This window comes from Hippopotamus amphibius, chromosome 12 (genome assembly GCF_030028045.1).
Source record: "Hippopotamus amphibius kiboko isolate mHipAmp2 chromosome 12, mHipAmp2.hap2, whole genome shotgun sequence".
Classification (NCBI taxonomy): domain Eukaryota; kingdom Metazoa; phylum Chordata; class Mammalia; order Artiodactyla; family Hippopotamidae; genus Hippopotamus; species Hippopotamus amphibius.
The window spans coordinates 59126336-59153397 of NC_080197.1; the positions used below are offsets into that span (position 1 = coordinate 59126336).

Sequence of the window (27062 nt, forward strand, 5' to 3'; positions counted from 1 at the left end):
TTCCTAATCAGCAAGCGTAAAGGTTCAGTTAACCAAGATGAGTGTTTTCGAGATCTGCTGTGCAGCGTTGCACCTATAGTCAACTATACTCTAGTGTACACTTGACAGCTTCAGAGGGTAGCTCTCATGTTAAGTGTTCTTATCACAATAAAATAAAATTAAATATAAATAAATAAACGAGCAAACAACCCAAGGATGGGCAGCGCTGAGAAAGATCTAGCAACCTGCTGTGATTAGATTACTGGGCTCGCGGGGAGTAATGGCTAGAGAGGATGGTGGAGAGTCATTTTAGGCCAAATCATGAACTAAGCTAAGGCCTTTTTACTTTTTTCCCCAGATATCAGAGAACTCAAACAATTATATCTATGTCTCAGATAATTTTGGTGATATTGTAGGGAATATACTAGAGGGTATTTAGAGGCTATTTCAATAGTTCAGGAGAAATATGATGTGAGTCTATAATGGTATTGTTGCAAAGAGAAGGGGATGGAGGCAAGAGACATTTGACTATGTGTAATGGCTGATTGCGTACATTGAGGCGGGGAAGAAAGAATCAAGAAGGAGTCCAAAGCACTTGGCTTGAGCAACTTTATTGATTTTACCTGAGATAGTACAGGCAGATGGAGATGGTAACTCCTGTATGTTTGGAAAGTGAGCAGATAATGATCTTGGTTCTGTACATAGCACGTCATGCAGAACACCCAGATGGAAAAATGAAACAGGCAGTTGGAAACATAGATGACCGACAGTACCTATTCTATACCGTATGTATTGATATCCGTGTACATATATGCATATGCATATTTTTTTAACTTAATAGACAACTCACAGCCTAAGGAGGAAACACTTTGAAACTAAGATACGTAATTACTTCTTCAAGAGAACAGTTTATTTTAGTTTTATGGTTTGAGTCAATTTGTACATTGCATATCATAATTTATAAATATCAAACATATTCAAAAACTAAGCTTGGCTTATTTGGATATTTCATGGAGCTGATAAGTCCAAGGTTAGCCCTTGATTGCTTTATAGGTGAGTTTGATTAGCGAATGTTCCTGAGGTCAGTCTTTGAAGAGTGTCTTTATTATTTTGCTCTTGTGAATTCCAAGATTATATGCTGTCATATAGCAACAGATGGCACATGAAACTCTGGTACTGACGCAGCAAATGACAGTCCGGGGACTTGCTCAATATTGATGCATGGTCTAAACGGCTCTAGTCTACACCAACTGTAGTGAGTCTTCGTTAGAGTATTAAACGCGTATCTCATTTACATGGTTTTACATTAAACCAATTCACCTATACATGTAATAAATTGTGTGATCAGTATCTGAAGTCACACTGAAAGCATATTCTATTTGTACTTGGTTACCTGTCCTCATGAGGCTCCGCAAAGAAAAGAACTACAGAGTTGAGTAGTTGGTTTTTGGAACATTCTCACCTACCAGTGTCACTGCTTTCCCAACCCTGAGGCATCTAAGGTCTCAAACTAACTCTGCTTGCCCAGAGGTACCACTGCACTATTCCACTCCAACCTGCCCTTCCTGTGTGCCTGGACCACCTTTCCTCATTCTCTCTGGTGTTATTTAAGCTCCCATGTAAAGAAACATCATGTTTTAGGGATTTAGCTTTATTCACAGTAGTATAAAAATGACCAGCTAATCTTCCCTGTGTGTGGGTGTGTGTGGGTGTGTGTGTGTACGGGCACACGTGTACACAGGTGTGCCCCATGATGTAAAATGTCTGCTTGCGTGAATGTCCTGCTTCCTGTTGTGCTCTGTGAGATGGGGGAAGGAAGACATCCGAGCAGGTGGACAATCAGGCACGTGAACAAAGCAAGAAGCCTCTGAGCAGAGTGAAGTTGAGGCCTGGTGATTAGACGGAGTCAGTGCATTGGGACTAGGGAAAAGGGTTCTCACCGTCTCCTCCCAACCCCAGACAGTCTCCCACCACGGGCTTCATAAGACAGGACATTGAGACCAGCACAAACCCCGAAATGCCCTATCCTCTCAGAATTTATTTTCTGACTGCAGGGGTACTTCCTAACGGGTCTCTGGAAGAGAAGCAATTGATCCCAGTCAAAGTGTCAAAGAAAGAGAGGTTTGTTTTTACTTTCTACCTCTCTCATTGAGTTATTTGCAGACCTTCTCAATCCTTAATGCAAACAATGTATTACTTCAATTCTAAGATGATATTTTTTCACAATGTAACACCCCTGAAATTGAGAGGCATCCTATAATCAATGGCAATTTATGGCATTGGTGTTGCCTGGATTGAATTTCTTATGTAAGCATTTATTTCCAACAGTTACCCAGGGCCACTACTGACCTGAGATCATTTTAAATTAAATTATCTTCCTGAGTTTTTTACAATACACTGATGGTGTGAATGCAGACCTCATACCTATGTGAGTAATGGCTGTAGTTCAAAATTTCAGGGGAGATCCTTCTTTTTTCTCTCTCCTGCCAGGGCTAAGTTGAAAAATGCAAGTGGTCCCTTGGGGGTCCTGGCTTTATGCCTGGGTCTTTTATTAGATTCCCTATATTGGACTTTTTTTTCTTGGTAGTTGATCAAATAATGGTATATCTGAGAGCCAAAAGAATTTAAGAAATTTGATATTGGAATTGAAAAGTTTCCCCAGGAACAAACTTTCTTCCCAGCTTCTTCCTTCTGAGCAGCAACACTGCCTTCTTCAGGTCTTCGCTTGTCTTTCAGAGCCTGCCAGCACCTTTCAAAAAGAGCCAGGTAATCACCCTCCAGATGCATGAGTCACGTGCAATTTGTGGGTATAATGGGATTTGTTAATTTGTAATTTCATCAAGATGCAATTTGTGAGTAAAGATTGTGATAAAGCTATAATTACCACTGTGATGAATCTGTTCATTGCTTTTCCAAATACTTATAAGGTATATTCTATGCTTTGGAGAAGGAGCAAAGATGCCTTAGAAATGGTCCCTGACCTCAGGGAGCTTAGAGTCTATTATGATTGGATAAGGCATGTGCTAAATAACTGTGCTGTACTGTAATGTCATATAATGTAGAAAGTGATACGGGGAAAGGAATGGAAAACCTACCCTGTAGATATTCAGGAGAGAAAGAAATCATTTCTAGTCTGGGAGAATTAAAAAATACTTCATGGAAGAAACAGGTAATAATATTAAAGATAAAAATAATAATGATTACCATTTTAAATGCTTTACTTACATTATTTTATGTAGTCCTTTACGAAATAGGTTTAATTCCATTTTACAGCTGAGAAAACTGGTTTTGAAGACTGAATAGATTTTTAGAGGCAGAAGCAGTGTTGAGAACAGAGGCATGGATGTGGGAAAGCCAGGGACTCATACAAAGATACTACATAGATCAATTTGATTGGAGCATTGGATGGGTAAAGGCAAGTGAGAAGAGAGAGAAAACTGAGTATTTTGCTTTAGCTAGGTAATGGAGGAATCGATGAGAGTTGTCATGGAGATTAAATAAAATAACCTGGTAGATGGTTTATTGAAGTCGAACAAAGGAGGAATATTTGTCAAAGATGAGGAAGTGATCCGGGGATTGAGTGTCTGAGAGAAAGTAATACTAGAAGAAGAAATAGTGAACACAAGAGAATACGGGACATCCAGGCCCTGTCCTAATGAGCTTAATTATAAATGTCCTAATAGTGTCTGTGCCAGGAGAATAAGAGCTTGGGGGAAGGGCCAAGCAAGGTGTGAGATGTCATCAATGGTGGTAGGGTTTACGGAAGGATAATCTCAGACCAGAGTGCTTCACACTCAGATCTGGTTCAGGGAGGTGCTGTGACGTACCCGAGGTGATCCTCACAGCATGGACCTTGGTGACTCGTGAAGTAGGTGAAGACCAACTGTCATCAGGGAAGACATTTCAGGCCCCAACAAGAGAAGTTGAGAGCAAAATTGAGCCACAAGGAAAAGGACTGATTTATGCTAAAAGGGTTGATTTAAGCCACTTCTGCCCCACTTCTGGTACCAATTTCCTAGTGTACGAGGTTGACCTTTAGCAAGACACTCGCCATTCTACCATCTGGTAAACTAGCATAAAAATTGGACATCAGAGACCTAGGTGAAGGACCCGCTAAAGAATCTTCTGGCTGGGGCTTGTGGTCTTTCAGTGAAAGACTGAAATGTTATCCCACCTACTTAGGGGTCTGTTAAGTTCAAAGCACCCTGACCTCAGGCACAAGTAAGTCAAAGGATTACATTATTTCTAGACGTTGTTTGTTCACAGGGAAGGTAGCAGATATCTCCTGCCAGCCTGAGTTCTCATTAATTCTAGGACTAGGCTGAGCTCTATTTCCATCAGGTAGGTCCTTAACAATTAGGGGCAACTGAGTAGTGTTGGAAATATCTGAAACTTGCAATAGGCAGTTGGAATTGCTGGATCTGTTTAAGAGGAGAGCATAAACTAGAGATTTTAGAGTTATAAAGACACAATTGTTGCAGGTATATTAAAAAAAAGTGACATTCTTGAAGGAAATAGGAAAGGGAAGAAGCAAACAGAGCGAAGATCCAAGGAGTGACATGAGGGGATCCTCTGAACTTGGAGAAAAAGAGAAGGAAGGGGAGTTGGATAAGAATTTGGAGGGAAAGAGAGAATGACATCATACTGAAGCAGAGAAGGATTAAAGCCATTAGCTGCGTCTACTAGGAAGTCATTTTGATCCCTAAGAGCAGGCATGATTTATCCATGAGGGAACAAATCATATCACAGTGGATTTAACGTGAGTGAGCAGTGAGGAAATGAAAGCAGTGTAGCTTTTTCTCCCTGCAAAGATATTTGGCTGTGGAAGGAAGGAGGGAGGGAGGGAGGGCAGGAGGGAAGGGAGGAGACAGGGAGGAATATGCTAGCACAGTAGCTCAAAGTTGAGATAAGTTTTTCTTTTCGATTGTCAAATCTTTGAAGTTTTGTCTTTGGAAATAATTTTCTCTAATGTTCATCATCTTACCACTTCTATTTCAAGCCATGGGATTGGGTTCATAGGGTCCTGGACTCAGTCCCTACTGCCAGGTATTAGCTTTACATTTTCCATTAAGCACCAGCTGTATAATTTTGACAAGTTACTTAATCATATGTGTTTCATGTGCAGATGAACCATTTCACTTTGTTTACTTTGTGATCCTTCTTTCCAGATCTGATTAAGTCAGATGTCATCATTCAATGCATAACAACATTTCTGCAGAGAATGGTCCTCCAAAACCTTCTCAGAGGTGCTAACCTATGTGTACAAGGTTTTTACAAGATAAACAATTATGAGTCTAGAATAGTAATACTACCTTATACATGGCAGTTGGAATTGCTGGAATTGTCCTTTAAACATTTATGAAGACCTTTCATAGGCATTTTCTAATTAAATTTGCATAACACACTGTGAAAGCGGGAGGAGAACAGTGAAGTAGCTATAAAGAAGAAGCTAGATAATGAGGCCAAATATCAATAAAAATTGCCAAGTAGCAAAATAAATTTGAATCTCACCTTCAATTTGCCATGGAGCATACAGGCTATAGGACCAGCTCTTTTTGTCTAAACACAATACTAAAGGGAATATTTCTATCAACTGAAGACACCAATATGGTAAAGAGTAGAGCCAAAAGGCATACCAATATTTATTTAAACAGTCTGAGGATAAGGATGTAGTAAGGGCTGCCCAGGTAATTTGGATTAATTCTCCTACTGAAAACAGATAGAAAAGCTAGGGAAATGTAACAGAACTAGAGACACTGAAAAGCTATCATCAGTCAAGCATTGTGATTCCAAGACCCAGAAGAATGAGAAGACCCAGAAAGATATCCCATGTTTATAGCCAGATTTGCCCTAAATTTGATTTTAGGAAGAACTGATTGAGAGAATGAACAGAGATTTTACAGATTTATGGACTTGGAGGACAAAAGTTGGAGTTCAAGGCCCAACAAAGAGAAGAAGCACTGGTAATGTCTCCCTCCAGACTTCTGGTTGGAACCTGAAAAGTCAAACCCTAGGAGTAAGAATAAACCAGACACAGAGGCTGGAACCCAGCTTCAAACTGTCTTAACCCCTGATTGAATTAATTAAGTTACCATGGACTTTCTAGTGTCCCTAGCTACCTAGTAGATATTCTCTGAAGGAATATAATATCACTTTAGGCCTAAATTACATCTATAACTTTTTTTAATAAACTATGCTTGGTACTTTATCAAGAATGCTCAAAAATATGAGGAAACAAGACAGGTGCCTGAACACAGAAACAACAAATAGAAGTAACTTATACAACTAAATAGCAATCATCCTCATCATCCTCATCATCCTCATCCTCATCATCATCATCTGGTAAAAGAAGTGGGCAAAGGATCTGAATAAACATTTTCCCAAAGAAAACATTTAGGTGGCCAACAGATATATGAAAATGTGCTCAACATCACTAATCATTAGAAAAGTGCAAAAACCCTAGTGAGATATCACCTCATACCTGTTAGGATGACTTTGTCAAAATATAAGTGATAACAAGTGAACATGTAGGGAACTGGGAATCCTTGTGCACTGTTGTTGGGAATGTAAAATACAGACAAAACCTGCAATAAAATGGTGAATTTTCACATATTTCTTTCTGTAATTTTTGTAGTAAGTAGGAAAAATCAGTAAGGATAAAAATGATTTGAATAACACAATTATTGAAATTAATGTAATTGAGACATATAAAGCACTATAGTACAGCAGAAACTAACACAACATTGTAAATCAACTATACTCCAATAAAAAATTAAGAAAAAAAGTTTAAAAATAAATTCCAATTATTCAAAATCCATGATATTCATCTTCTCTAATCTAATAAAATTAGTTAGATTTACAGAAAAAGAACTCCACTATACTCAGCAAATTCAAACTATGCACTCTTTCCAAAAATACATAAAAATCTTACAAAAATGGACCATGTGCTTGCCATGAGGTAAACTCACTAAATTTCAAAGAATTTAAATTATTCAGAGGATGTTCTCTGACCACAGAAGAATTTAGTTATCCTAGTTAGTCTATTAACAGAAAATATAAAATCTTAAAAAAAAAGAAAAGAAAAAAAAATCTTGAAAATCTTCATATGTTTGGAAATTAAGCATTAGCTATCTAAAAAAACCTATGTAAAATTTTACAATATATTGAAATAAATGATAATGAAAATAATACATATTAAAATTTATGGAATAAAGCTAATCCATGCTTATTGGGAAATGTACAGCCTTAACAGCCTATATTAGAATATAAAAATAGGCTATAAAGCAATTATCTAAATATCCATCTCAAGTATTCACAAAAAGAAGAGCAAACTTAACACAAAGAATGTTTAAAATGTATACTAAAGAGGATCAAAAGCGAATGGTTGGTTCTTTAAAAAGACTGATCAAATTAATGAAGGGAGGACTTCCCTGGTGGCACAGTGGTTAAGACTTCACCTGCCAATGCAGGGGAAATGGGTTCTAGCCTTGGTCCAGGAAGATCCCACATGCTGAGGAGCAACTAAGCCCATACGCCACAGCTACTGAGCCTGTGCTCTAGAGCCTGCGAGCCACAACTACTGAGCCCACATGCTGCAACTACTGAAGAAGCCACTGCAATGAGAAGCCTGCATAGAGCAATGAAGAGTAGCCCCTGCTCACCACAACTAGAGAAAGCGCACTTGCAGAAATGAAGACGCAATACAGCCAAAAACAAACAAACAAACAAACAAACAAATAAATAAATAAATACAATTCTTTTTTTTTTAAATTTATTTATTATTTTTTGGGGGGATACACCAAGTTCAATCATCTGTTTTTATACACATATCCCCGTATTCCCTCCCTCCCTCGACTCCCCCACCACCCTCCCTCGAGTCCCCCCCATCCTCCCCCTCCCAGTCCTCTAAGGCATCTTCCATCCTCGAGTTGAACACCCTTTGTTATATAAAAACTTCCCACTGGCTATCTATTTTACAGTTGGTAGTATATATATGTCTGTGCTACTCTCTCGCTTCGTCTCAATTCTTAAAAAAAAGTAATGAAGGAAAAAATATATAGAAGAGGCAAATAACCGGTATCAATAATGAAAAGGGAGAGAACATCATAGATACCATGAACATTAAAGAGATTTTAGGAGGATATTTTGAAAAATTTTTGATAAAAATACAGCTTACCAGAAATCAACAAAGAAGAAATTAAAAATATAATCAATTCTATAACTACTAGAGAAATTGAATTTTAAAACTGCCTAGAGGGACTTTCCTGGTGGCATGGTAGTTAAGAATCCACCTGCCAGTGCAGGGGACACAGGTTCAGTCCCTAGTCTGGGAAGATCCTACATGCTGCAGAGCAACTAAGCCCATGGGCCATAGCTACTGAGCCTGCGCTCTAGAGCCCATGAGCCACAAATACTGAGCCCATGCACCACAACTACTGAAGCCTGTGCTAGAGCCTGTGCTCCCCAACAAGGGAAGCCATCGCAATCTCGCACCACAATGAAGAGTAGTCCCCGCTCACCACAACTAGAGAAAGCCCACTCGCAGCAAAGAAGACCCAATGAAGACAAAAAAACCCACCAAAAAAAAAAAAAAAACTGCCCAGAAAGTAAAGTCCAGAACCAGAATGTTCCACCAGTAAATTCTACCCAGGATATAATGCCAATCTCGCAGTTTCTTCCAGATAATGGAAAAAGAGAACACTTACCAATTTGTTATATGAGACCAGCATTATCTTTCTTTTTTCTACAAGATAATGGCAATAATTCCTCGTGCTCTGCAATATATTCTTGTTGCTTGTATATTTTATACATAGTAGTTTGTATCTCTTAACCCCCTACCCTTTACCTGCTCCTCCACCACCCCTCACCCTACTGGTAACCGCTAGTTTGTTTTCTGTATTTGTGAGTCTGTTTCTGTTTTGCACATACATTCTTTTGTATTATTTTTTAAATTCTACCTATAAGTACTATCACACAGTATTTGTCTTTCTCTGTCTGACTTATTTCAATAAGCACAGTACTCTCCATATTCATCCATGTTGCTGCAAATGGCAGGATTTCATTTTTTATGGCTGAGTAATATTCCTGTGTGTGTGTGTGTGTGTGTGTGTGTGTGTGTCACATCTTCTTTATCCCTTCATCTGTTGACAGACACTTGAGTTGCTTCCATATCTTGGCTATCGTAATTGTAAATAGTGCTGCTATGAACATTGGGGTGCATGTATCCTTACAAATCAGTGTTTTCACTTTTTCCAGATATATGCCCAGGAGTGGGACTGCTGGATCATATGGTAGTTCTATTTTTGGTCTTGTGAGGAACCTCCATACCATTTTCCACAGTGGCTGCACCAATTTACATTCCCACCAACAGTGTATGTTTTCGCTTTTCTCCACATCCTTGCCAACATTTGATATTTATAAACTTTTTGATGACAGCCATTCTGACAGGTGTGAGGCGACATCTCATTGTTTTGATTTGTATTTCTCTAATAATTAGAGATGTTGAACATTTTTTCATGTGCCTGTTGGTCATCTCTGTGTTTTTTTCGGAGAAATGTCTATTCAGGACTTCTGCCCATTTTTTGATTGGGTTGTTGTGTTTTTTTTGATATTGAGTTGTATGAGCTGTTTATATGTTTTGGATATTAACCCCTTTTTGGTTGTCATTTGCGAATATTTTCTCCCATTCTGTGGGTTGTATTTTCATTTTGTCAGTGGTTTCCTTTGCTGTGCAAAAGCTTTGAAGTTCAATTAGCCTCCAGTTGTTTATTTTTCCTTTTATTTCAGAGACCTGCATAATCATCATAGCCAGACCTGACAAGAATATTGCCAGAAAGGAAGATTACAGGTAATTCGTTCTTTCCAAATTGATCTGTAGATTCAGTGCAATAACAAACAAAATGTAAGCTGGTAATTTTTTATTTTTTATTTTTTTATTTCTTATTTTGTTGTTGGTATTTTTTTAAATTGACAATATGATTCTAAAAATTCATCCAGAAATCAAAGAACCTAGAACAGTCGTGGTAATAATGAAGAAAAAAAAAACAAATTTGAAAGACCTGTACTATACTATAAAATTACCCTAATTAAGAAAATGTGGTAATGGCACCAGGATAGACAAACTAATAGAACAGAATAGAGACCCAATCACATATGGCCACATGATTTACAACTAAGGTACTATTGTCTTTCAATGGGAGAAATGCTGTCTTTTCAGTGAATAGTGCAGGGTCTACAGGATAACCACCTGAAAAAAGGAATTAACCTTGAATCTTTCTGCATACTGTACACAAAAATTAATTTAGGGTGGTTCATAAATGTGAAAGGTAAAAAAGTAAAACTTCTAGGAGAAAAAATAGTCTAATATTTCCATGACCTCAAGATAAATAAATATTTCTTAAATAGGACACAAAGTCATTAAGAAAAAAAAGACTGACCATAAATTGGACTCCATTAAAATCAAGGACCTCTACTCATAAAATACAGAGAGGGAAAAGACAAATTACAATCTGAGAGGATATATTTGAGATACATAAATCCAGCAAAGAACTTTGATCTGGAACAAATAAAGAACTCCTATAAGTCCTAAAAAGAAAAAGATGCACACACACACTTACATACAACTAGAAACAAGAAACTCCTAAGTGTTCCATAATTAATCTAATTATGGAGCCATTAGGAACAAGTAAACGGCTACATGATGCCTACTGAGGATGTATTCTACTCCCTGGCCTGGTTCACAGCCCTCCCTGCTCTGGGTTCCCCTGTCTATCTGACTCTACCTAGCACTGCACGCCAAGTCCGTCTCTCTGCCTCAGCCATTAATATGCTTGCACCACGTCTACCCCTGGATTTTGATGCTTGCCAGAAAAGCACATTCAATGCTGCCTAGTACAACAGACAATTAATATGCATTTGTTGAGTGAACGCACACAAGAAAAAATAAGATAATAAATGCCTTCCTTCCTGTTCTCTGCTTTTCCAAATCCTATCTCTCCTTTGAGGTCCATGCGCATCTCATTTCATCTCTTCTATGGAGTCTTTTCTAACCACAACAGCAAAAGTGCGGATTCTTCCCTGAGTTCTTCTAGCTCTTAACAGAATGACCCTTTGATTTTTATCACATTCTGTCATGCATTATTTTTTCATATTCACAGATACTACTGTCCCATCAAAAGAATAAATTCCAGAAGAGCAAGGAACATGGCTGTCACCTACTTATATTATTATAGAGTATCTGTCCAATTGTCTTGTAATCAGTGGTGCTCAATATTTTTCAGGGAATGATGGCGTGTAAGGATGAAGAATGCAATCTCTGAAGTCAGACAGAGCTGAACTCTGGCCCTGGTGCTCCATAGCTGGTGACTCCGGGCAATTACCTGACTGCTATCAGCGTCAGCTTCCTCATCTGTGAAAGACAGTTAATAACACATCCTTAAAAGGGTGAAATGAAATAATACACACAGAGTTCTTAACACAGATAGAAAGTCTATGTTAAATGACAGCTAGTAGTCGTGGCTGTCGTTGCTATTGTTTATGGCTCTGCATTGTAAAAGCATTTACGCAGAAAATTAAGGGAGGAAGAAAGATGAACACAGAACAATAACAACAAAACTAAGGATAATAGAACAGTCAAAGAAAATTTCCAGTTTATAAAAATGCCCAGCTTGTCCTTCTTCTATTGCAAACTAATCTACATGTGGTCAAAGGTCTTTGAGAGAGTTCCGTTTCCTAACACTGCATGAATTTTCTCATTCCATCTCAGATGTCTGGTTTCTCACCTCTTTCTAACATATAGGGTCTCAAACAAATGACACAGGATAATTTCAGATACCGTGTTATGCACCCTGGTAGCTTCTCTTCTGTTCCTAGTGAAGGTTAGAGGTGTCCTTCTCTTGCAAAAGACATAACGCGAAGCTCAGGGTCCTTAATTAATATCCTTAGGAGCCTCTCAATTCCTTCCCTTCTCTCACTTGCATCCAAGGAGAAAAGCTGCTAAACAACTTAAATTTAATTTACCAATTTAAATTTGCTTATACTTAAAATTGTCAGGAGAATGATGAGAGCAGCTTCGTTTATGTAGATAGTACTCTTGGGATTGCTCAAGAGTAACTAATCCACCCTCAGTGAGCTGTACCCCTCATTGCCACCTACTGCCATCATCAGTGATGAATAATGGTGAAGTAGCTACCACTGGTCAAATCTGTTACGTATGCCCTAACCAGGGGGGAAGGGCTGAGGCAGGGCTGAGGCTCCTCCTTGCCTGGGTGCTTCCACACGGCTGGGCCAGGCTCCAGTCCGTCTTATATTTGTGCCTGACGCCATGGTTAGGGCTCATATTCAGGCCTCTAATAACTCTCTTTCAGGCTCCTTTAACCCTCTGCTTCTCACAGTTGTTCCCATGGGGCACTAGTGTTCCATAAGCTGTAGAGAGGAGGCATTTGACTGTAATATTAAGTAATGATCGCCGTTACCCCGTATGCAAAGGAAAAAATAGTTAATAGATCACATTTTCTCAATTCAAATTGTTCTCCAATCATATTTTTACATGTCTTTGGCTCCAGACACCACTTTTCTGCTTAAAGTTGCCAGTAGATGAGAGAAGAAAATGAAATTGCAAATTCATATCAAGAGGAAAACCCAAAACCAATCATTTGCTCTTGACTCAACAGTTTGTTAGGTGTTTTATTTTGTTTTAAAACGTGTGAGCTGGTGGTTGAGAGTTTATATGGCATCCACATAATATAAGGCGCATTTTTTTGTTAGTAAAAATATATTAAAAAGTGTGTAGACAAAGTAAAAAAATATATCGATTTATATTTTTTAAAATATTTTACTAAGAAAATGGTGTTCTGCAAATAAGAGCCTATGTTCTGGATCTCTGCCTTTCTGAACAAGTCTGAGATGCCCTGTCTTAGAATAAGTGTGTTATTCCTCTAAAGCACATGGGTAGAAATGATTCATGGATAGGCTGAGCCTCAGTACTTGTACCCTATGTGTGAAGTAACAATGCAGTTATATCTGAACCATTGCTGAAACTGGTATGAATGTCTGAGAATTCAAACCATAGTTTGATGTTTCGTATCACATATGTGGATATGAGATCTTAGTGTTGTTTGGCAATAGAATTTTGTGATTGGAAAGGGACATGAAGGTATTTGAGCAAACTGCCTGAAACTTGAACCTCCCAATAAGTGTTCCTTCACCCTCTCTGTGAACACCTCCAGTAGGACCTTCACATAACCCTGATGTCAAGGTAAAATAATAGCATCTCTGTTCAAGGCTGTGTTATTTACACGTGGATCTGTGTGAAGAAAATGAACAAATAGTACATTTTTAGACTAACAAGATGCTTTACAATAGGAATTTATACTATATTATGGGTGCAAATGTGAAACTACATTCCTATATATACAAATTCTTTGAATCTTAGTGGAATATGTCATGTTTTAAATTGTAATCTTGAATTGCATGTTACTTAATTTAGAAATTTCCACCCATGGCCTGAGAGGGGACGAAAAGTCTCTTTATATATACAACCTTCATTCACACAAGACATTTTATTTATATTACTGATTTAATAAAAATCCCCTACTGTGCAAATGCTCTCCATATGTGGAGACAGAGGACCAGAATGCGTAAAGCCAGTTGCTTGTGTTTTTCAACTTTTAAAAAATCATGGACATATAGTGCTTTGTCTGGATTTTTTTTAGAATACTGAATATAGTAGTGTGCCACTTTTAATTTTTTCTTAATCAAGGTAAAAGCTCACAATATAAAACTCAGTTTTCATCATTTTATTTTGCCCTATATCTACTCTATGGAGCTTCAATTTCTCATTCAAAATTCTGGTGTTTTTCTAAGTGAGGATAAGGCCAAAGAGAACTGACACAGAGTCCAGAAGTTGGGAGAGAGTGATCTGAGATCAGAGCAAAGAGAAAGATCAGGACAAAGCTGGTTCAGGAGTAAATAAGTAGTTAGGCAGTTCCCACGGAAGGAGTTAGATATTGGACAGGAATTACAGAAGAGAAACAGGGAGTATAGTGAAGGGGATTTTGTAACGAATGGATGTGAGACCAAATCCCTGGCTCTGCCATTTATTGGCCATATAACCTTGGGAGAGGTATTCAGCTCTCTGAACTTTCACTTCCTCATTGGGGAAAATGGGGAGACGCCCATCTTCCAGAGCTGTGATGCAAAAACCTGTGTGAAGGCTATAGAACCTCGTATACAGTAAGTGTTTGTGCTTTTCCCTTTCAGCTCTAGCTTGACTCTGTCCTTCCTGAATTAGAGACAGCCGTGATGATGATGCAATTGGTGTGTGGAGTCTACACATCCCCAAATGATCCTCCCTTTTTACAACGGAGAATTTCAAACATTTATAGAAAAAAATGAACATGATGTATAACAAACCTCCATGTACCCTTTACCTGACTTCAACAATTACAAGTCATTGCCCACCTTTTTGTCCACAACTCCATCCACTCCCTACCCCCTGTATTATTTTGAAGCAAATCTAGATATCATTTCATCTATAAGTGTTTCAGTCTGTATCTCTAAACAACAAGGAATCTTTTTTAAAAAATATAATCATAATGCTGTAATACACCTTAAATATTCAAGTTATTCCTTAATATCATTAAATATCCAGTGTACTCAAATTTTCAATGTCTTATGCATTTCTTACAGTTTGCTTGAATTAGGTTATAAATTATATCCACAAATTACGAAGGGTGTCTTTTAAATCTCTTAATCTATTAGCTAATGTGTTCTTCTATTCTCTGTATTTTATATAAGTTAGAGGAGTCATCAGATCCAGGCTATTATTATTGTTACTATTATTGTTGCTACTATTATTTCCTATGTCAGATAAGTTATAACGACCACATGAATACACCAAGTGGTATTGCCATTGATGATGTAATTTTTCCAAGCCAATGAACAACTCTTGGAAAAGGTCTGAACCAACCAAGCTATAATCTTTCCTCAGTGTAAATGATATATAGTTACTTCTTGGGAAATTTGGTAAATCTTAAAAGTGTACAAAAATATTTTGCATTTATATGTAATATGGAGCTAGGCTTTAGGCTCAGATAATTATAAACTATTTTTCATCTACATGAATGTCTGGCACGTCACGTGGTACATGGGAAAATTTTTTGCCAGGTAGGATTACCTGCTACATTTCAGAAAGTCTAGCATTTCTGGATCCTGTGCGCTCAGTGCCAGCAGCAGCACACCAAATCTTTGTGACCACTGTTAATGTCCCCTCACATTTACAAAATTCCCCCGATGACTCACTTCATCTCCTTCTGAAAACCACTGGCTTAGTTTGAGAAGCAGTGGAAGAGGAAACTGATTTTCATTGTGCATATGCTCTAATTTGAGGAAGAGAAATAAGGAAAATACCCTGTGTCAGGAATAACTATTGAAACATTCACAGTTTCAAAGCTTTTCAGAGTTTTTCTCAGTTGACTGAATTTTGCTTCTCCAAACTGTGTTGGAAAATATGAGTAGGTGCTCTGATAAAACAGATGAGGTCATAATGACATCATACTAACATATGTGGTTCAAGTACAGAAATTTTTAACAGCTAGGAAACCATCCAGACAGGTAGATTTTGGCAAACTGGGACAGTGGCATGAAATAATAAATCTGTTTTTAATTCTTTTCTAAACATAAGTATAAATTAACAAATCTCCTGGTGCTGTATTTACATAATTGGTCTATAATGCTGATAAGGCATTTCTCTTCATCTCTGAGATGAAGAAAATATAGCCAAATGTTTCCTCTTGTTTACTTGCCTCATTAGGTGATGCACTTCTTGCATTTTTCTTTTATTAAAACAGTTGCTTTCTTCATTGTCCTTTGTATTTAAATACCGATCATCGTTCCAAGATGGAAGCCATTTTCTTATCTAAATTGGAAAATATTTTATCATTAGTCCTTGAAGCAGGAATTGTTTGTTCTTAGTACCTTGCTGGTTCCTGGTACCTAGCAGATGCTTATTTAAACATTTATTGACAGTACCTACTCATCCAGTAATCAGCATCATTAATATATCTTATTAATGTGTACAATTATTTTACTTTCATATGTGTTAATTTTATTCCCATGTCATTATTATCATGACACATTAAGTGTGGATCTTTTACTCAAGGTAGAATCTGAATTAAGCGATTTCTTCTAAATCATGCTGCTCGTGTAACTAGAAGAATTTAGAACTCCTGGCCTTGATTTCACTATTTCTACCACTAGGTTTCTTCTTGCCTTTAAAGTATACAAGCTTTCTGCTCCTGCTGCCTAGCTGTTGCTATGTGTTCAAAGAGCATTTGTAAAAACAAAACAAAAAACCCCCCAAACCAGTGATTAACTCCCCCAATATTCGCATACTAGCCTTAACCCTCAGAAATCCAAAGTAGGATATCAAACATTTTAATGGCGAAGTTTGTCTGGTAGGAGAAATGGCTCTCTTAAAAGCAAGTTACATTATTTGATGTCTTCAAACTGCAAAGCAGGTGCAGCACTAACATAGTAATTGTTCAGAGACTGGAACTTCGTAACTATGGAGACATTACCTCACAGTATTCTAAGAGGCAGTGTTGACCAGATGGGAAAATTGTAATCATAAAGATAGCTTTGCTGGGTTACTGCCCTGCCTCTTGAGTTGCTTCCAGTGAGCGCTGCACACCTTCATCTTGATTTGTTTCATATTCTTAGCCAGTATCAGTATTGGCTATGTCAGTACTTACATATTCACATTAGAATCCTGGTTCTGGCACCAGCTTGGTAAAGAAATCATGAAGTGTGGCAAGTGTTTTAAGGTAGTTTGATTAGCAAGTAAAGTCACTCAAAAAAAAAAATCTGCCTTGAAGCTCAGCTCTATTTATTGCCTAATGTCATAATTTGTTTTCCCAGAAAAGAAAAGATACTTCTCTTCCGGCCAAGATGAAAGACACACAAGCCATTCAGGAAATCTCGGCGGTCCTGCAGAGTGAAGGCCATGAGCAGGAAGATAAAATGGAGAGTCAAGCGCAGTAAGAAAGGCACAAATGGGTTTTAGAGGATGAGGATGGGGTATTTGACCTCTTTGTTTCAAAACCGCTTAAACCATAGTTAGAACTAGAATCGAGCCTACAAATTTCCTTAAATTAATTAATGGTAACCTACAACAATTTCCCTAACCACTGTTTTATAAGGTTTAGTCCTCGGGTAATATAAATATTCACTTAGACAGATCTCCATCATATCATACCTGGCTGAGACTCTAAAGCTCCTATCTAACATGTTAAGGTAATTGGCAGTTTCTTTACTTTACTAACCTGGGGACAGAGAACTGCTAGAGAATTTTGGTTTTGGAAATGTCTGTGAGGATGTTAAATAAAAACTACAAGTCTCTATTTTTACTACTAATGTAAATCATTCTATCAACTGAAGCATTAGCATTGGTTTTCCAATGTTTTCTAAAAAATGATCTCTAATATTGAATATACACAATTTAAAGCTAATATTACTTTGGACCTAGATGTCCTGTGTTTACGGATCAGTTCAAGTCCATTTTTTAAATATTTGTTCTTAGAAGTCATCTGAGAAGTAGTTGTTGTCAGTACTACCAATGCAGCGTTGAAGTAACAATGAAATGCTGGAATTGAACTTTTATAACTGCCTCTGGTTTAGTGCCAATCAATTACAGGGGGAGCAAAATACCAAATAATGGCTTGGAAAATTCCACATGGGAAAGGAAAACCTAACTAAGCACTAGGAGGAAAATCTCCCATCTTCCAAAAGGAGTCTAATAGGTCGGTGAGTGCAGGGTTCAGACGGTGGGCTGCATCAGCTCATCGCTTCCTGAAATGTTTCAGCTCTTCCAACACTGTGTGCTGCCATTAGTAACTTCTTATTCAACTACCAAAATAAGAACCCCCTGTGGCCCTAGACCAGAGCTCTTTGATCAGAGCATTTGCAAAGGCTTTTGGGGAACTTTTGTGGAATTAAATTTATTTGGAAATGCTATTGTTTTACTCCAGTAAGGAAAAAAATTCAGAGCGTATAAAATGAACATGCTGAAAAGATGTAGCTAGTTGTCTGTAATGAAACCCAGATGTAAGGAACTTTGAAAGAGAAAGGTCCTTTTCCTGCTTATACTAGACAGTGTCAGGGAAAAATTATGCCATCTAATCTGTCTCAGTTTAGACATAGATGAAATATTTGTAATTTGACAACAGACCTCTGTAGTCTCCTTTTCATTACCACTGCAGTCATACTCAAGAATGTATCTTCATGTGTTAGAGCTTTTTTGACAACGACGAGTGGTTAGGGAATCAGTAGAATGGTACATACTCAAGCTTAATAAGTACTGGGCTGGTAACAATGCAGTTCCAAGCCAATGCCATTTCATTATTTTTAAAAATTGCCTGAGATATCTGTGCCTTGTGTCAGGTACACTTAGAAAATTCTTTTTTTTTTTTTTTAAGTTTCCTTTGCATTTTTTAAAGAACTTTTATTGAGATACAGTTAACAGACAATTAACTGCATATATTTAGAGTGTACAATTTGGTATCCCAGTCTCCCAATTCATCCCCCACCAACCCTCCCTACTTTCCCCACTTGGTGTCCATATGTTTGTTCTCTACATCTGTGTCTCTATTTCTGCCTTGCAAACTGGTTGATTTGTACCATTTTTCTATAGTCTGCATGTATGTGTTAATGTATGATATTTGTTTTTCTCTTTCTGACTCACTTTACTCTGTATGACAGTCTCTAAATCCATCCATGTCTCTACAAATGTCCCAGTTTCATTTCTTTTTACAGCTGAGTAGTATTCCATTGTATATATGTACCACATCTTTTTTATCTGTTCATCTGTTGATGGACATTTAGGTTGCTTCCATGTCCTGGCTATTGTAAAGAGTGCTGCAATGAACATTGGGGTGCATGTGTCTTTTTGAATTATGGTGTTCTCTGGGTATATGCCCAGTAGTGGGATTGCTGGATCATATGGTAACTCTATTTTTAGTCTTGCAAGGAACCTCCATACTGTTCTCCATAGTGGCTGTATCAATTGACATTCCCACCAACAGGGCAAGAGCGTTCCCTTTTCTCCACACCCTCTCCAGCATTCACTGTTTGTAGATTTTCTGATGATGCCCATTCTAACTGCTGTGAGGTGATCCCTCATTGTCCTTTTGATTTGCATTTCTCTAATAATTAGTGATGTTGAGTAGCTTTTCATGTGCCTCTTGGCCATCTGTATGTCTTCTTTGAAGAAATGCCTGTTTAGGTCTTCTGCCCATTTTTTGATTGGGTTGTTTGTTTTTTTGATATTGAGCTGGATGAACTGTTTATATATTTTGGAGATTAATCCTTTGTCTGTTGATTCGTTTGCAAATATTTCTCCCATTCTGAGGGTTGTCTTTTCATCTTGCTCGTAGTTTTCTTTGCTGTGCAGAAGCTTTGAAGTTTCATTAGGTCCCACTTATTTATTTTTGTTTTTATTTCCATTACTCTAGGGGGTGGATCAAAAAAGATCTTGCTGTTATTGACGTCGAAGAGTGTTCTTCCCATGTTTTCCTCTAGGAGTTTTATAGTGTCCGGACTTACAATTAGGTCTTTAAACCATTTTGAGTTTATTTTTGTGTATGGTGTTAAGGAGTGTTCTAATTTCATTCTTTTCCATGTAGCTGTCCAGTTTTCCCAGCACCACTTATTGAAGAGGCTGCCTTTTCTCCATTGTATATCCTTGCCTCCTTTGTCATAGATTAGTTGACCATAGTTTATCTCTGGGCTTTCTATCCTGTTCCATGGATCTATATTTCTGTTTTTGTGCCAGTACCACACTGTCTTGATCACTGTAGCCTTGTAGTATAGCCTGAAGTCAGGAAGCCTGATTCCACCACCAACTCTGTCCTTCCTTAACAACATTGCTTTGGCTATTCAGGGTCTTTTGCATTTCCACACAAATCATAAAATTTCTTGTTCTAGTTCTGTGAAATATGCCATTGGTAATTTGATAGGGATTGCACTGAATCTGTAAATTGCTTTGGGTAGTATAGTCATTTTCACAATGTTGATTCTTCCAATCCAAGAACATGGTATGTCCCTCCATCTGTTTACACTTAGAGAATTCTGATTTTGAGTACAAAGCTCTCCAGATATAATATTTCTGATGAAGGAACTTACAAATTATAGAACAAAACGATTGTGAATACCTCTTGGTAAACAGAGAAATTGAGAGTAACATCAACAAGACGGCAGATTAGGAAGCTTCAGGCCCTTGTTCCCCACAGAAATATTTGGAAAAACAAAAACAAAAAACAGAAGATTGGCTAAAATAACATTACAGGAACTCTGAAAAACAGAGAGATCAAAATAGAGACAGTGCATGGAGGCAAAGCACTTAGCTCCTGACTTACAATAGATAGACATGTGGCCCCCAGGAAGGTGGGGCTCGGGCTGGCCATGTGTCTGGTTTTTCAGAGACCTAAAGGGTTGGACCCCAGGACTTTGTTCACAATTCAAGCATTAAACACACACACATTCACATACACATGGACCGCTTTGAGGTTACTGAAAGAGCCTCAATGGAACTTACAAAATGCAGTTGTCGTAAGCATTTTTACAAGCTACTCCGCGAGAATATAGTTTCACTTGTAGAAGAACTGTACTGTAGTTTAGGGACTTTGCTTAAATGACTGCACACTATACTTTTATGTGTGTGGAAAAGAAAGAAAGGAAAATCTTTATTCATAGTAAGATTTACTTACAAAAACGATACCTGGAAAGTAAGTCTTTCTTCCCCCTCTTTTGTGCTATTCCCTTCAGCTTCCACACATACACATACACAAATACACACACACATACACGTGAGCTGTATTTATAGTTATTAATTTGTAGAGTGCATTTGAAAGCACACATTAACTCCAACATTAAACAGCAGGAGAAATTAAAGGGAAAGGGTATAGTAAACAATTATATATTAAACAGAAATGATAATCACATTTTTCATGCTAATCGAAAGGGGAAATATAATATAATAAGTGATAAAAGTGGGATATAAATGATTTATAGAGTCTCAGTTTTGAGTGAAAAAAATGCATTAAAAGGCCTGGGAGGAAAAAATATTGAATCACTGTGTTGTACACCTAAAACTAATATAATATTGTAAATCGAGTAGATTTCAACAAAAAAGTTTTTAATAAAAAATAATCCTAGAAGGAAATGATAAAAATTTTCGTTGGTGGAATGATGGTAATTTTTATTTTCTTCTTTCGGCTTTTACACTTTTTCAAAACTATCTGAAGTAGGAGTTTATTGATTTTTAACTAGAAAAAAGAAGAGAAAAGCATGACTTGACACTAAAACTAGAAATATAAGAGGTTCTTGTGCTTGTGTTAGATGGATAATACCTTTGAAAAGCAAAACCCTGGGTAATAATGATAATTAATGCTTCTTGTGTTCATAGTCTATCATTTTGACTTTCTCACTTTATTATACTAATTTTTGTACACAGAATAGAAGACGCACATGACGATCTTCCAAAGATACAGCGATCTTTAGTACATTTTTTTCCAACGTCGACAGATTCAGATACCACAACGCTGCCATGTTCACGGTCACTATCCAATGAAATACCTCTCAGTTACTATCTGTCTAGCCCTCACGTTAGTGGAGTAACTATATCTACAATTGGACCAAAGCCTGCTCTAGTGAGCCATTCCCAATCAGAAAACAACTTGGGTAAGCAAATCATGTACCAAGTTTTTTAGACTTTTATTTTTAATTTTTAAAAAAATATTTATTTGGCTGTGCCAGGTTTAGTTGCAGCATACAGGATCTTTAGTTGTGGCATGCATGTGGGATCTACTTCCCTGACCAGGGATTGAACATGGGCCCCTGCATTGGGAGCGTGGAGTCTTAACCATTGGACCACCAGGGAAGTCCCTTCTGTTTTTAAAGGGTATAGCTCAATAGAATCTTTATGTGCCTAGAAGCCAGAATGATGTTTTATTATTTGTCTCTAATAATACTGATTTCTTAATGTCAGATGCAGAATAACTTGACTGTGCTCACCATTGAGTCTAGCACTGGAGTCATAGTCAGGTCTCATAAATATATGTGGCCAAATACGTCATCTTTATAATTAAAACATCTTGAGTTATCATAATGGTTCATGGGTTGACCACTTAGATGCTATAGAATTGCTGAGTAATTAAAAATTCTAATGTATAGCATTAACTGCCCTTCCTCTGAATGGTACCAGAAAGATTAACAATGTCTCATGTATATAGTGCTTTAGGAGACGATGGCTTAAGTAAGGAAAAACAGATAAGAGAAGGAAGAAATATAAAATAGGTAATAAAACGGTGGAGAGGAAAGGGAGAAACAAGAAAGAATTTGGAGGAGAGGAAAATGAACACAGCAGTAAAGTTCTGACAGTTGCCAACACTGCACTCAGCAATGTTCACACTATGTGGTGTGTGTTCCTTACCGTCTTTAGGGAGCTTTGAGGGTATGTTTTCAAGGTTTACTGGAAAGACCACTGTCCTTGGAAACAGAGGACCTAGGTTCAAACCACCTTTCTAGTTCCTACAGCGTGAGACATTAGGTTAGGTATTTAGCATCTCTGAGTCCCATTTTCCACAACTGCAAAGCGGGGATTAAAATATCGACTTCACAGGGCTATCCTAAGGATTAAATGAGATATTTATGAAAGTCACCTAGCACATAGTAAGTGTGTTCAGTAAAATTAGTTGTGAATCTGAACGTATCTGTAGGGACCTTCTCACAGAATAGGCTAGATCTGGGGTCTCTATTACCAGTCAGCTACCAAGTTTCAAAACTGTTACCACAATACACCCATGACGACCTGATGTCTTCATTTTCCTCTACCATTCTGTGGACATTTACAGCTTTGCTGCTTCTTGTCTATATTTCATTTTGCTCCTGGTATTTTCCTAAGCCTTTGACACAGTGTTATATAGGATTTTGACCTACTGCCATTATTGTCATATTCCCTGTGCTGCACTGTTTGTATGGCTAAGATACATTTTTCAAAGAAGCCCCCTAAGTTCACACTGACCTTTAACAATGACCAAAATCCATATGCTTAAAAGGGAAAATACACATTTTATATCTAAGGAGGTAATATTCTCATCGTTTGGCACTGTATCATCATGGCATATGTTCCCTATTTGGGTTGAACTGTGAAAGCTCCTAGAATTGGGGGTGAGGGGGGAATATATTGGCTTCCCCTTGCAAGATGAGAGTTGTGCTGGCATGGAGTCTCCTCCTTTGGTTACTGTAGATTCTGACTCTGTAGGTAAATGTCTGGGACTACCAAGACATTGCATTTGGTTTGTTTCATTTCTAGATGAGATAGTAACTAGAACCAAAATCAATGTGTCTTTTAGAATCCAAAGGTTTTCATCCCTCAGGATGAGCTATTAAAAAGGATGCTATATATTCTCTTTCCCCCAAAGAATTTAAAGATTAGGCAAATACTCACTTGAATGGGAATCAACTAGTTTAATTCCAAGTATTTCTTCTAAACAAAATACACCAAGGAATCCACTTTTGGAACTATGTGTTTATTTTTTTCCATCTTTCACCTTGCTTTGGTTTTGTTAAAGACACAAGAAGATAACCACACTCTAGATTGTCTTGAACCTTTGATGATTTGGGACCCAGAGTCACACTAACCAAAGCCTCTGTGCTACAATAATAGTTATCATGTATTGAGTACCTGCTAAATGCCAGATACTGTGCTAGACACTTACCTATGTTATCTTCAATCCTCACATCGCCTCACACAAGGTAGTATTATCCTTATTTTATTTGCAGGAAAACTGAGAATTGGAAGGTTTAAATCAGTTGGCTTATTAAGTGACAGATCTGGGATACAGGTGTGTCTAAAACCAAGACATATTGCTGTATCTACTTCAACATGATACCACTCTGTAGTGTTACTCTCTCTTTGCAGATATATAATTAGATTTAGCCAGCATGATCCTTTCTATGCAAAATCATGAAACCTATTTTGTATTTGAATCTTAGTACTGAGAATTTTAGAAGAGTAAATTTCCAAGAGGATACTAGAATCTGATTAAGCATTACTTTATCTTTCTGATAAAGTATTTTAGTTGATTAGAGGAAATGTAAGTCTTTACCTGGCAAAATACAAACCATTGGTAGGAAAGGTGTCATTTGAGACTTTAATTTATGAGTAGAAATGTGGGGAGAAAAGCTAATATAAAATAGAATAAAGTTGTACTTATATATAACATACCAAATTTGAGAGACTCAAATGTTTTACTTACTCAAAAACTTATGATGCTTCTAGTACAACTTAATTAAATTTGTAATTATGCTGATGATATAATTGATAGTGTAAGATAATTGAAGTAATCTCTAATAATTGAGTGTTACTAGAAATAATCACTTACTGGTTATTTTATAGACTTTGGTTTAAAACTTTTAACTATCCTCATTGAGTTTGACTGTGACAGTAAAATGTATAAAGAGTATCATTTTACAGAAGCAAAGAATAAAGGTAGATGCTTTGGGTTCTTTTAATCTTTTATGTACTCCTCTCCCTATTGTTTCCTTCTTTGGTTTCTTTGAAAGGAGTCAACAACTTCAAAACTCCAAGGAGGCACCCTCCGCCAGTCCTTGCTTCTGAGCCAGCTATGATGGGGGAAGGGGAGGATTACTTCCTGTCTTTGTTTGGTGATTCGAAGAAACTTGTCATGCATTCATTCCACACAGAGAAAACTTGGAAGCACTTTTCTGTGATCCTTGAAGAAGTGGGCCAATCTAGATCCAGGTAAATACTCTATTTGAACTATTTAATATCTTCTACTGGCATAGGAGTAACAAGTTAGTAGGAAATAAAGTTCTAATCTGTTGTTAGATCCATGATCTCATCTAAAACCCTAAACAATCCATGAAAATATAATTGTTTCATATTCTGGGCAATTAAAAGGAACCAGTAAACTTTCTAGGGAACCAAACAAGGAATGTTAATTCTTCAAAGATGCCAGAGAAAACAGCACTACATAAGCCTTACCAATAAAGTTAACTTAATTATTCAAGAACCGTTTTTATTATTGGCAAATCATTCAGATGGATTTAGAATCTCTTTTTATCTGTCTTGAGTTCAAGACAGAAGGAGAAAGGTGGACTTATAACTCACTGATCCATTTTTATGGTTGTTAGTATCTACAGAGAAAAGAATTGATCAGGAAGAAAGCTGACATTAGAACTAAAATGAAAGCTGACTCATCTATGCTTTTATGTAACCCTGCTTTTCTTATTGCGTGAACGACAGATTAAATTGTGAATTTTTAGTAATAAACTCACTTTTTAAAAAAATTTTATTGAAGTATAGTTGATTTACAATGTCGTGTTGGTTTCAGGTGTAAAGCAGTGACTCAGCTATACACATATATATTCCTTTACATATTCTTTTCCATTATGGTTTATCACAGGATACTGAGTATAGTTCCTTGTGCTATACAGTAGGACCTTGTTGTTTATCCATCCTATATATACTAGTTTGCATCTACTAATCCCAAACTCCCAATCCTTCCCTTCCCCAACCCTCCTCCCCCTAAGCAACCAAAAGTCTGTTCCCTATGTCTGTGAGTTTGTTTCTGTTTCATAGATATGTACACTCATGTCATAATTTAGTTTCCACATATAAATATCTTATGGTATTTGTCTTTCTCTTTCTGACTTACTTCACTTAGTATGATAATCTCTAGGTCCATCCATGTTGCTGCATATGGCCTTATTTCATTCTTTTTTATGGCTGAGTAATATTCAGATAGGTAGGTAGATAGATAGATGATAGATAGATAGATAGATAGATAGATAGACCCCACATCTTCTTTATTCATTCATCTGTTGATGGACATTTAGGTTGTTTCCATGTCTTGGCTATTGTAAATAGTGCTGCTATGAACATTGGAGTGCCTGTGTCTTTTCAAATTATAGTTTTGTCTGGGTATGTGCCTGGAAATGGGATTACTGGATCATATGGCAACTCTGTTTTTAGTTTTTTGAGGAACTTCCATACTGTTTTCCATAGTGGCTGCACCAATTTACATTCCCACCAACAGTGTATGAGGGTTCCCTTTTCTCCACACCCTCTCCAACATTTACTATTTGTAGACTTTTTAGTGATGGACATTCTGATCAGTGTGAGGTGGTACCTCACTGCAGTTTTGATTTGCATTTCTCTAATAATTAGCGATGATGAGCATCTTTTCATGTGCCTATTGGCATCTCTGTGTCTTTGGAGAAATGTCTGCTTACGTCTTCTTCCCATTAGTAATAAGCACATGTTGATAGAGGATGTTTGAGGACCAAAAGAAGTTGTTAGCTGGAGTTGAGGGTCAAACATAAGGAAAACCTTCCCCCCTTAAGTCAGATTTCCTAAAATCAACCACTTTTGCCATTTAACTTTTGTCTCTCAACCATCTAAAAACACTTCATCAAATTATTGACAGTATCTACAACGTTAAAAATGATGACATTTTCAGCAAAACTTCAAAAATACTGGTGAATATGGTTTTAAGAACTTTTACTCAAACAGATCAGGAAGACCTACAGGTAAGAATCAAGAGAGAGGCAAGTAACGTAACAAGGCATTCAAAGGAGAGCTTCCGTCCCAGCAGAGATGGTCTGGGAAGACTTGTGAAGGATTTATCATAGAGAACATCTTGGAAAGATAAGTACGTTTTTTAGATATGCAAATTTGGAGTTTGTGAGAATATTCTAGACCATTGGGTTTCAACTCTACCCATAAAATTGAATCACCTGGAAAGATTTTGATGTCCTAACCCTACACCAGACTATTGGAGTCAAAATTTCTAGTAGAATTGGGCATCATTTTGTTTTGAGTTTTGTTTTAAATGCAATGGTAAGTCTAATGCACAGCCAGGGCTAAACAAAGGAGCAAAAACAGTGAAGGAGGCAAAAAAACTAAGATCAGATATGAGTATGAGCATGACTATACTGAGAAGTGCATGAAAAGGTATAACAGGGTTGTAGGGGCCAGGGTTGGATACAGATCACGGTGAGTG

General features: G+C 37.3%; 1 protein-coding gene across 1 annotated transcript in view; it reads left to right on the forward strand.

Moving 5' to 3' along the window:
• Positions 1-9809: 9809 nt before the first annotated feature.
• LMNTD1 (lamin tail domain containing 1) overlaps positions 9810-27062 on the forward strand; it is a 53695-nt gene continuing 36442 nt past the window's right edge. The window contains exons 1-4 of the mRNA XM_057702087.1: positions 9810-9826; positions 16897-17015; positions 21488-21714; positions 24601-24799. Coding sequence (XP_057558070.1) covers positions 16927-17015; positions 21488-21714; positions 24601-24799 — 515 coding nt within the window. The 5' untranslated portion in view covers positions 9810-9826; positions 16897-16926. The remainder of the gene's footprint in view (positions 9827-16896; positions 17016-21487; positions 21715-24600; positions 24800-27062) is intronic.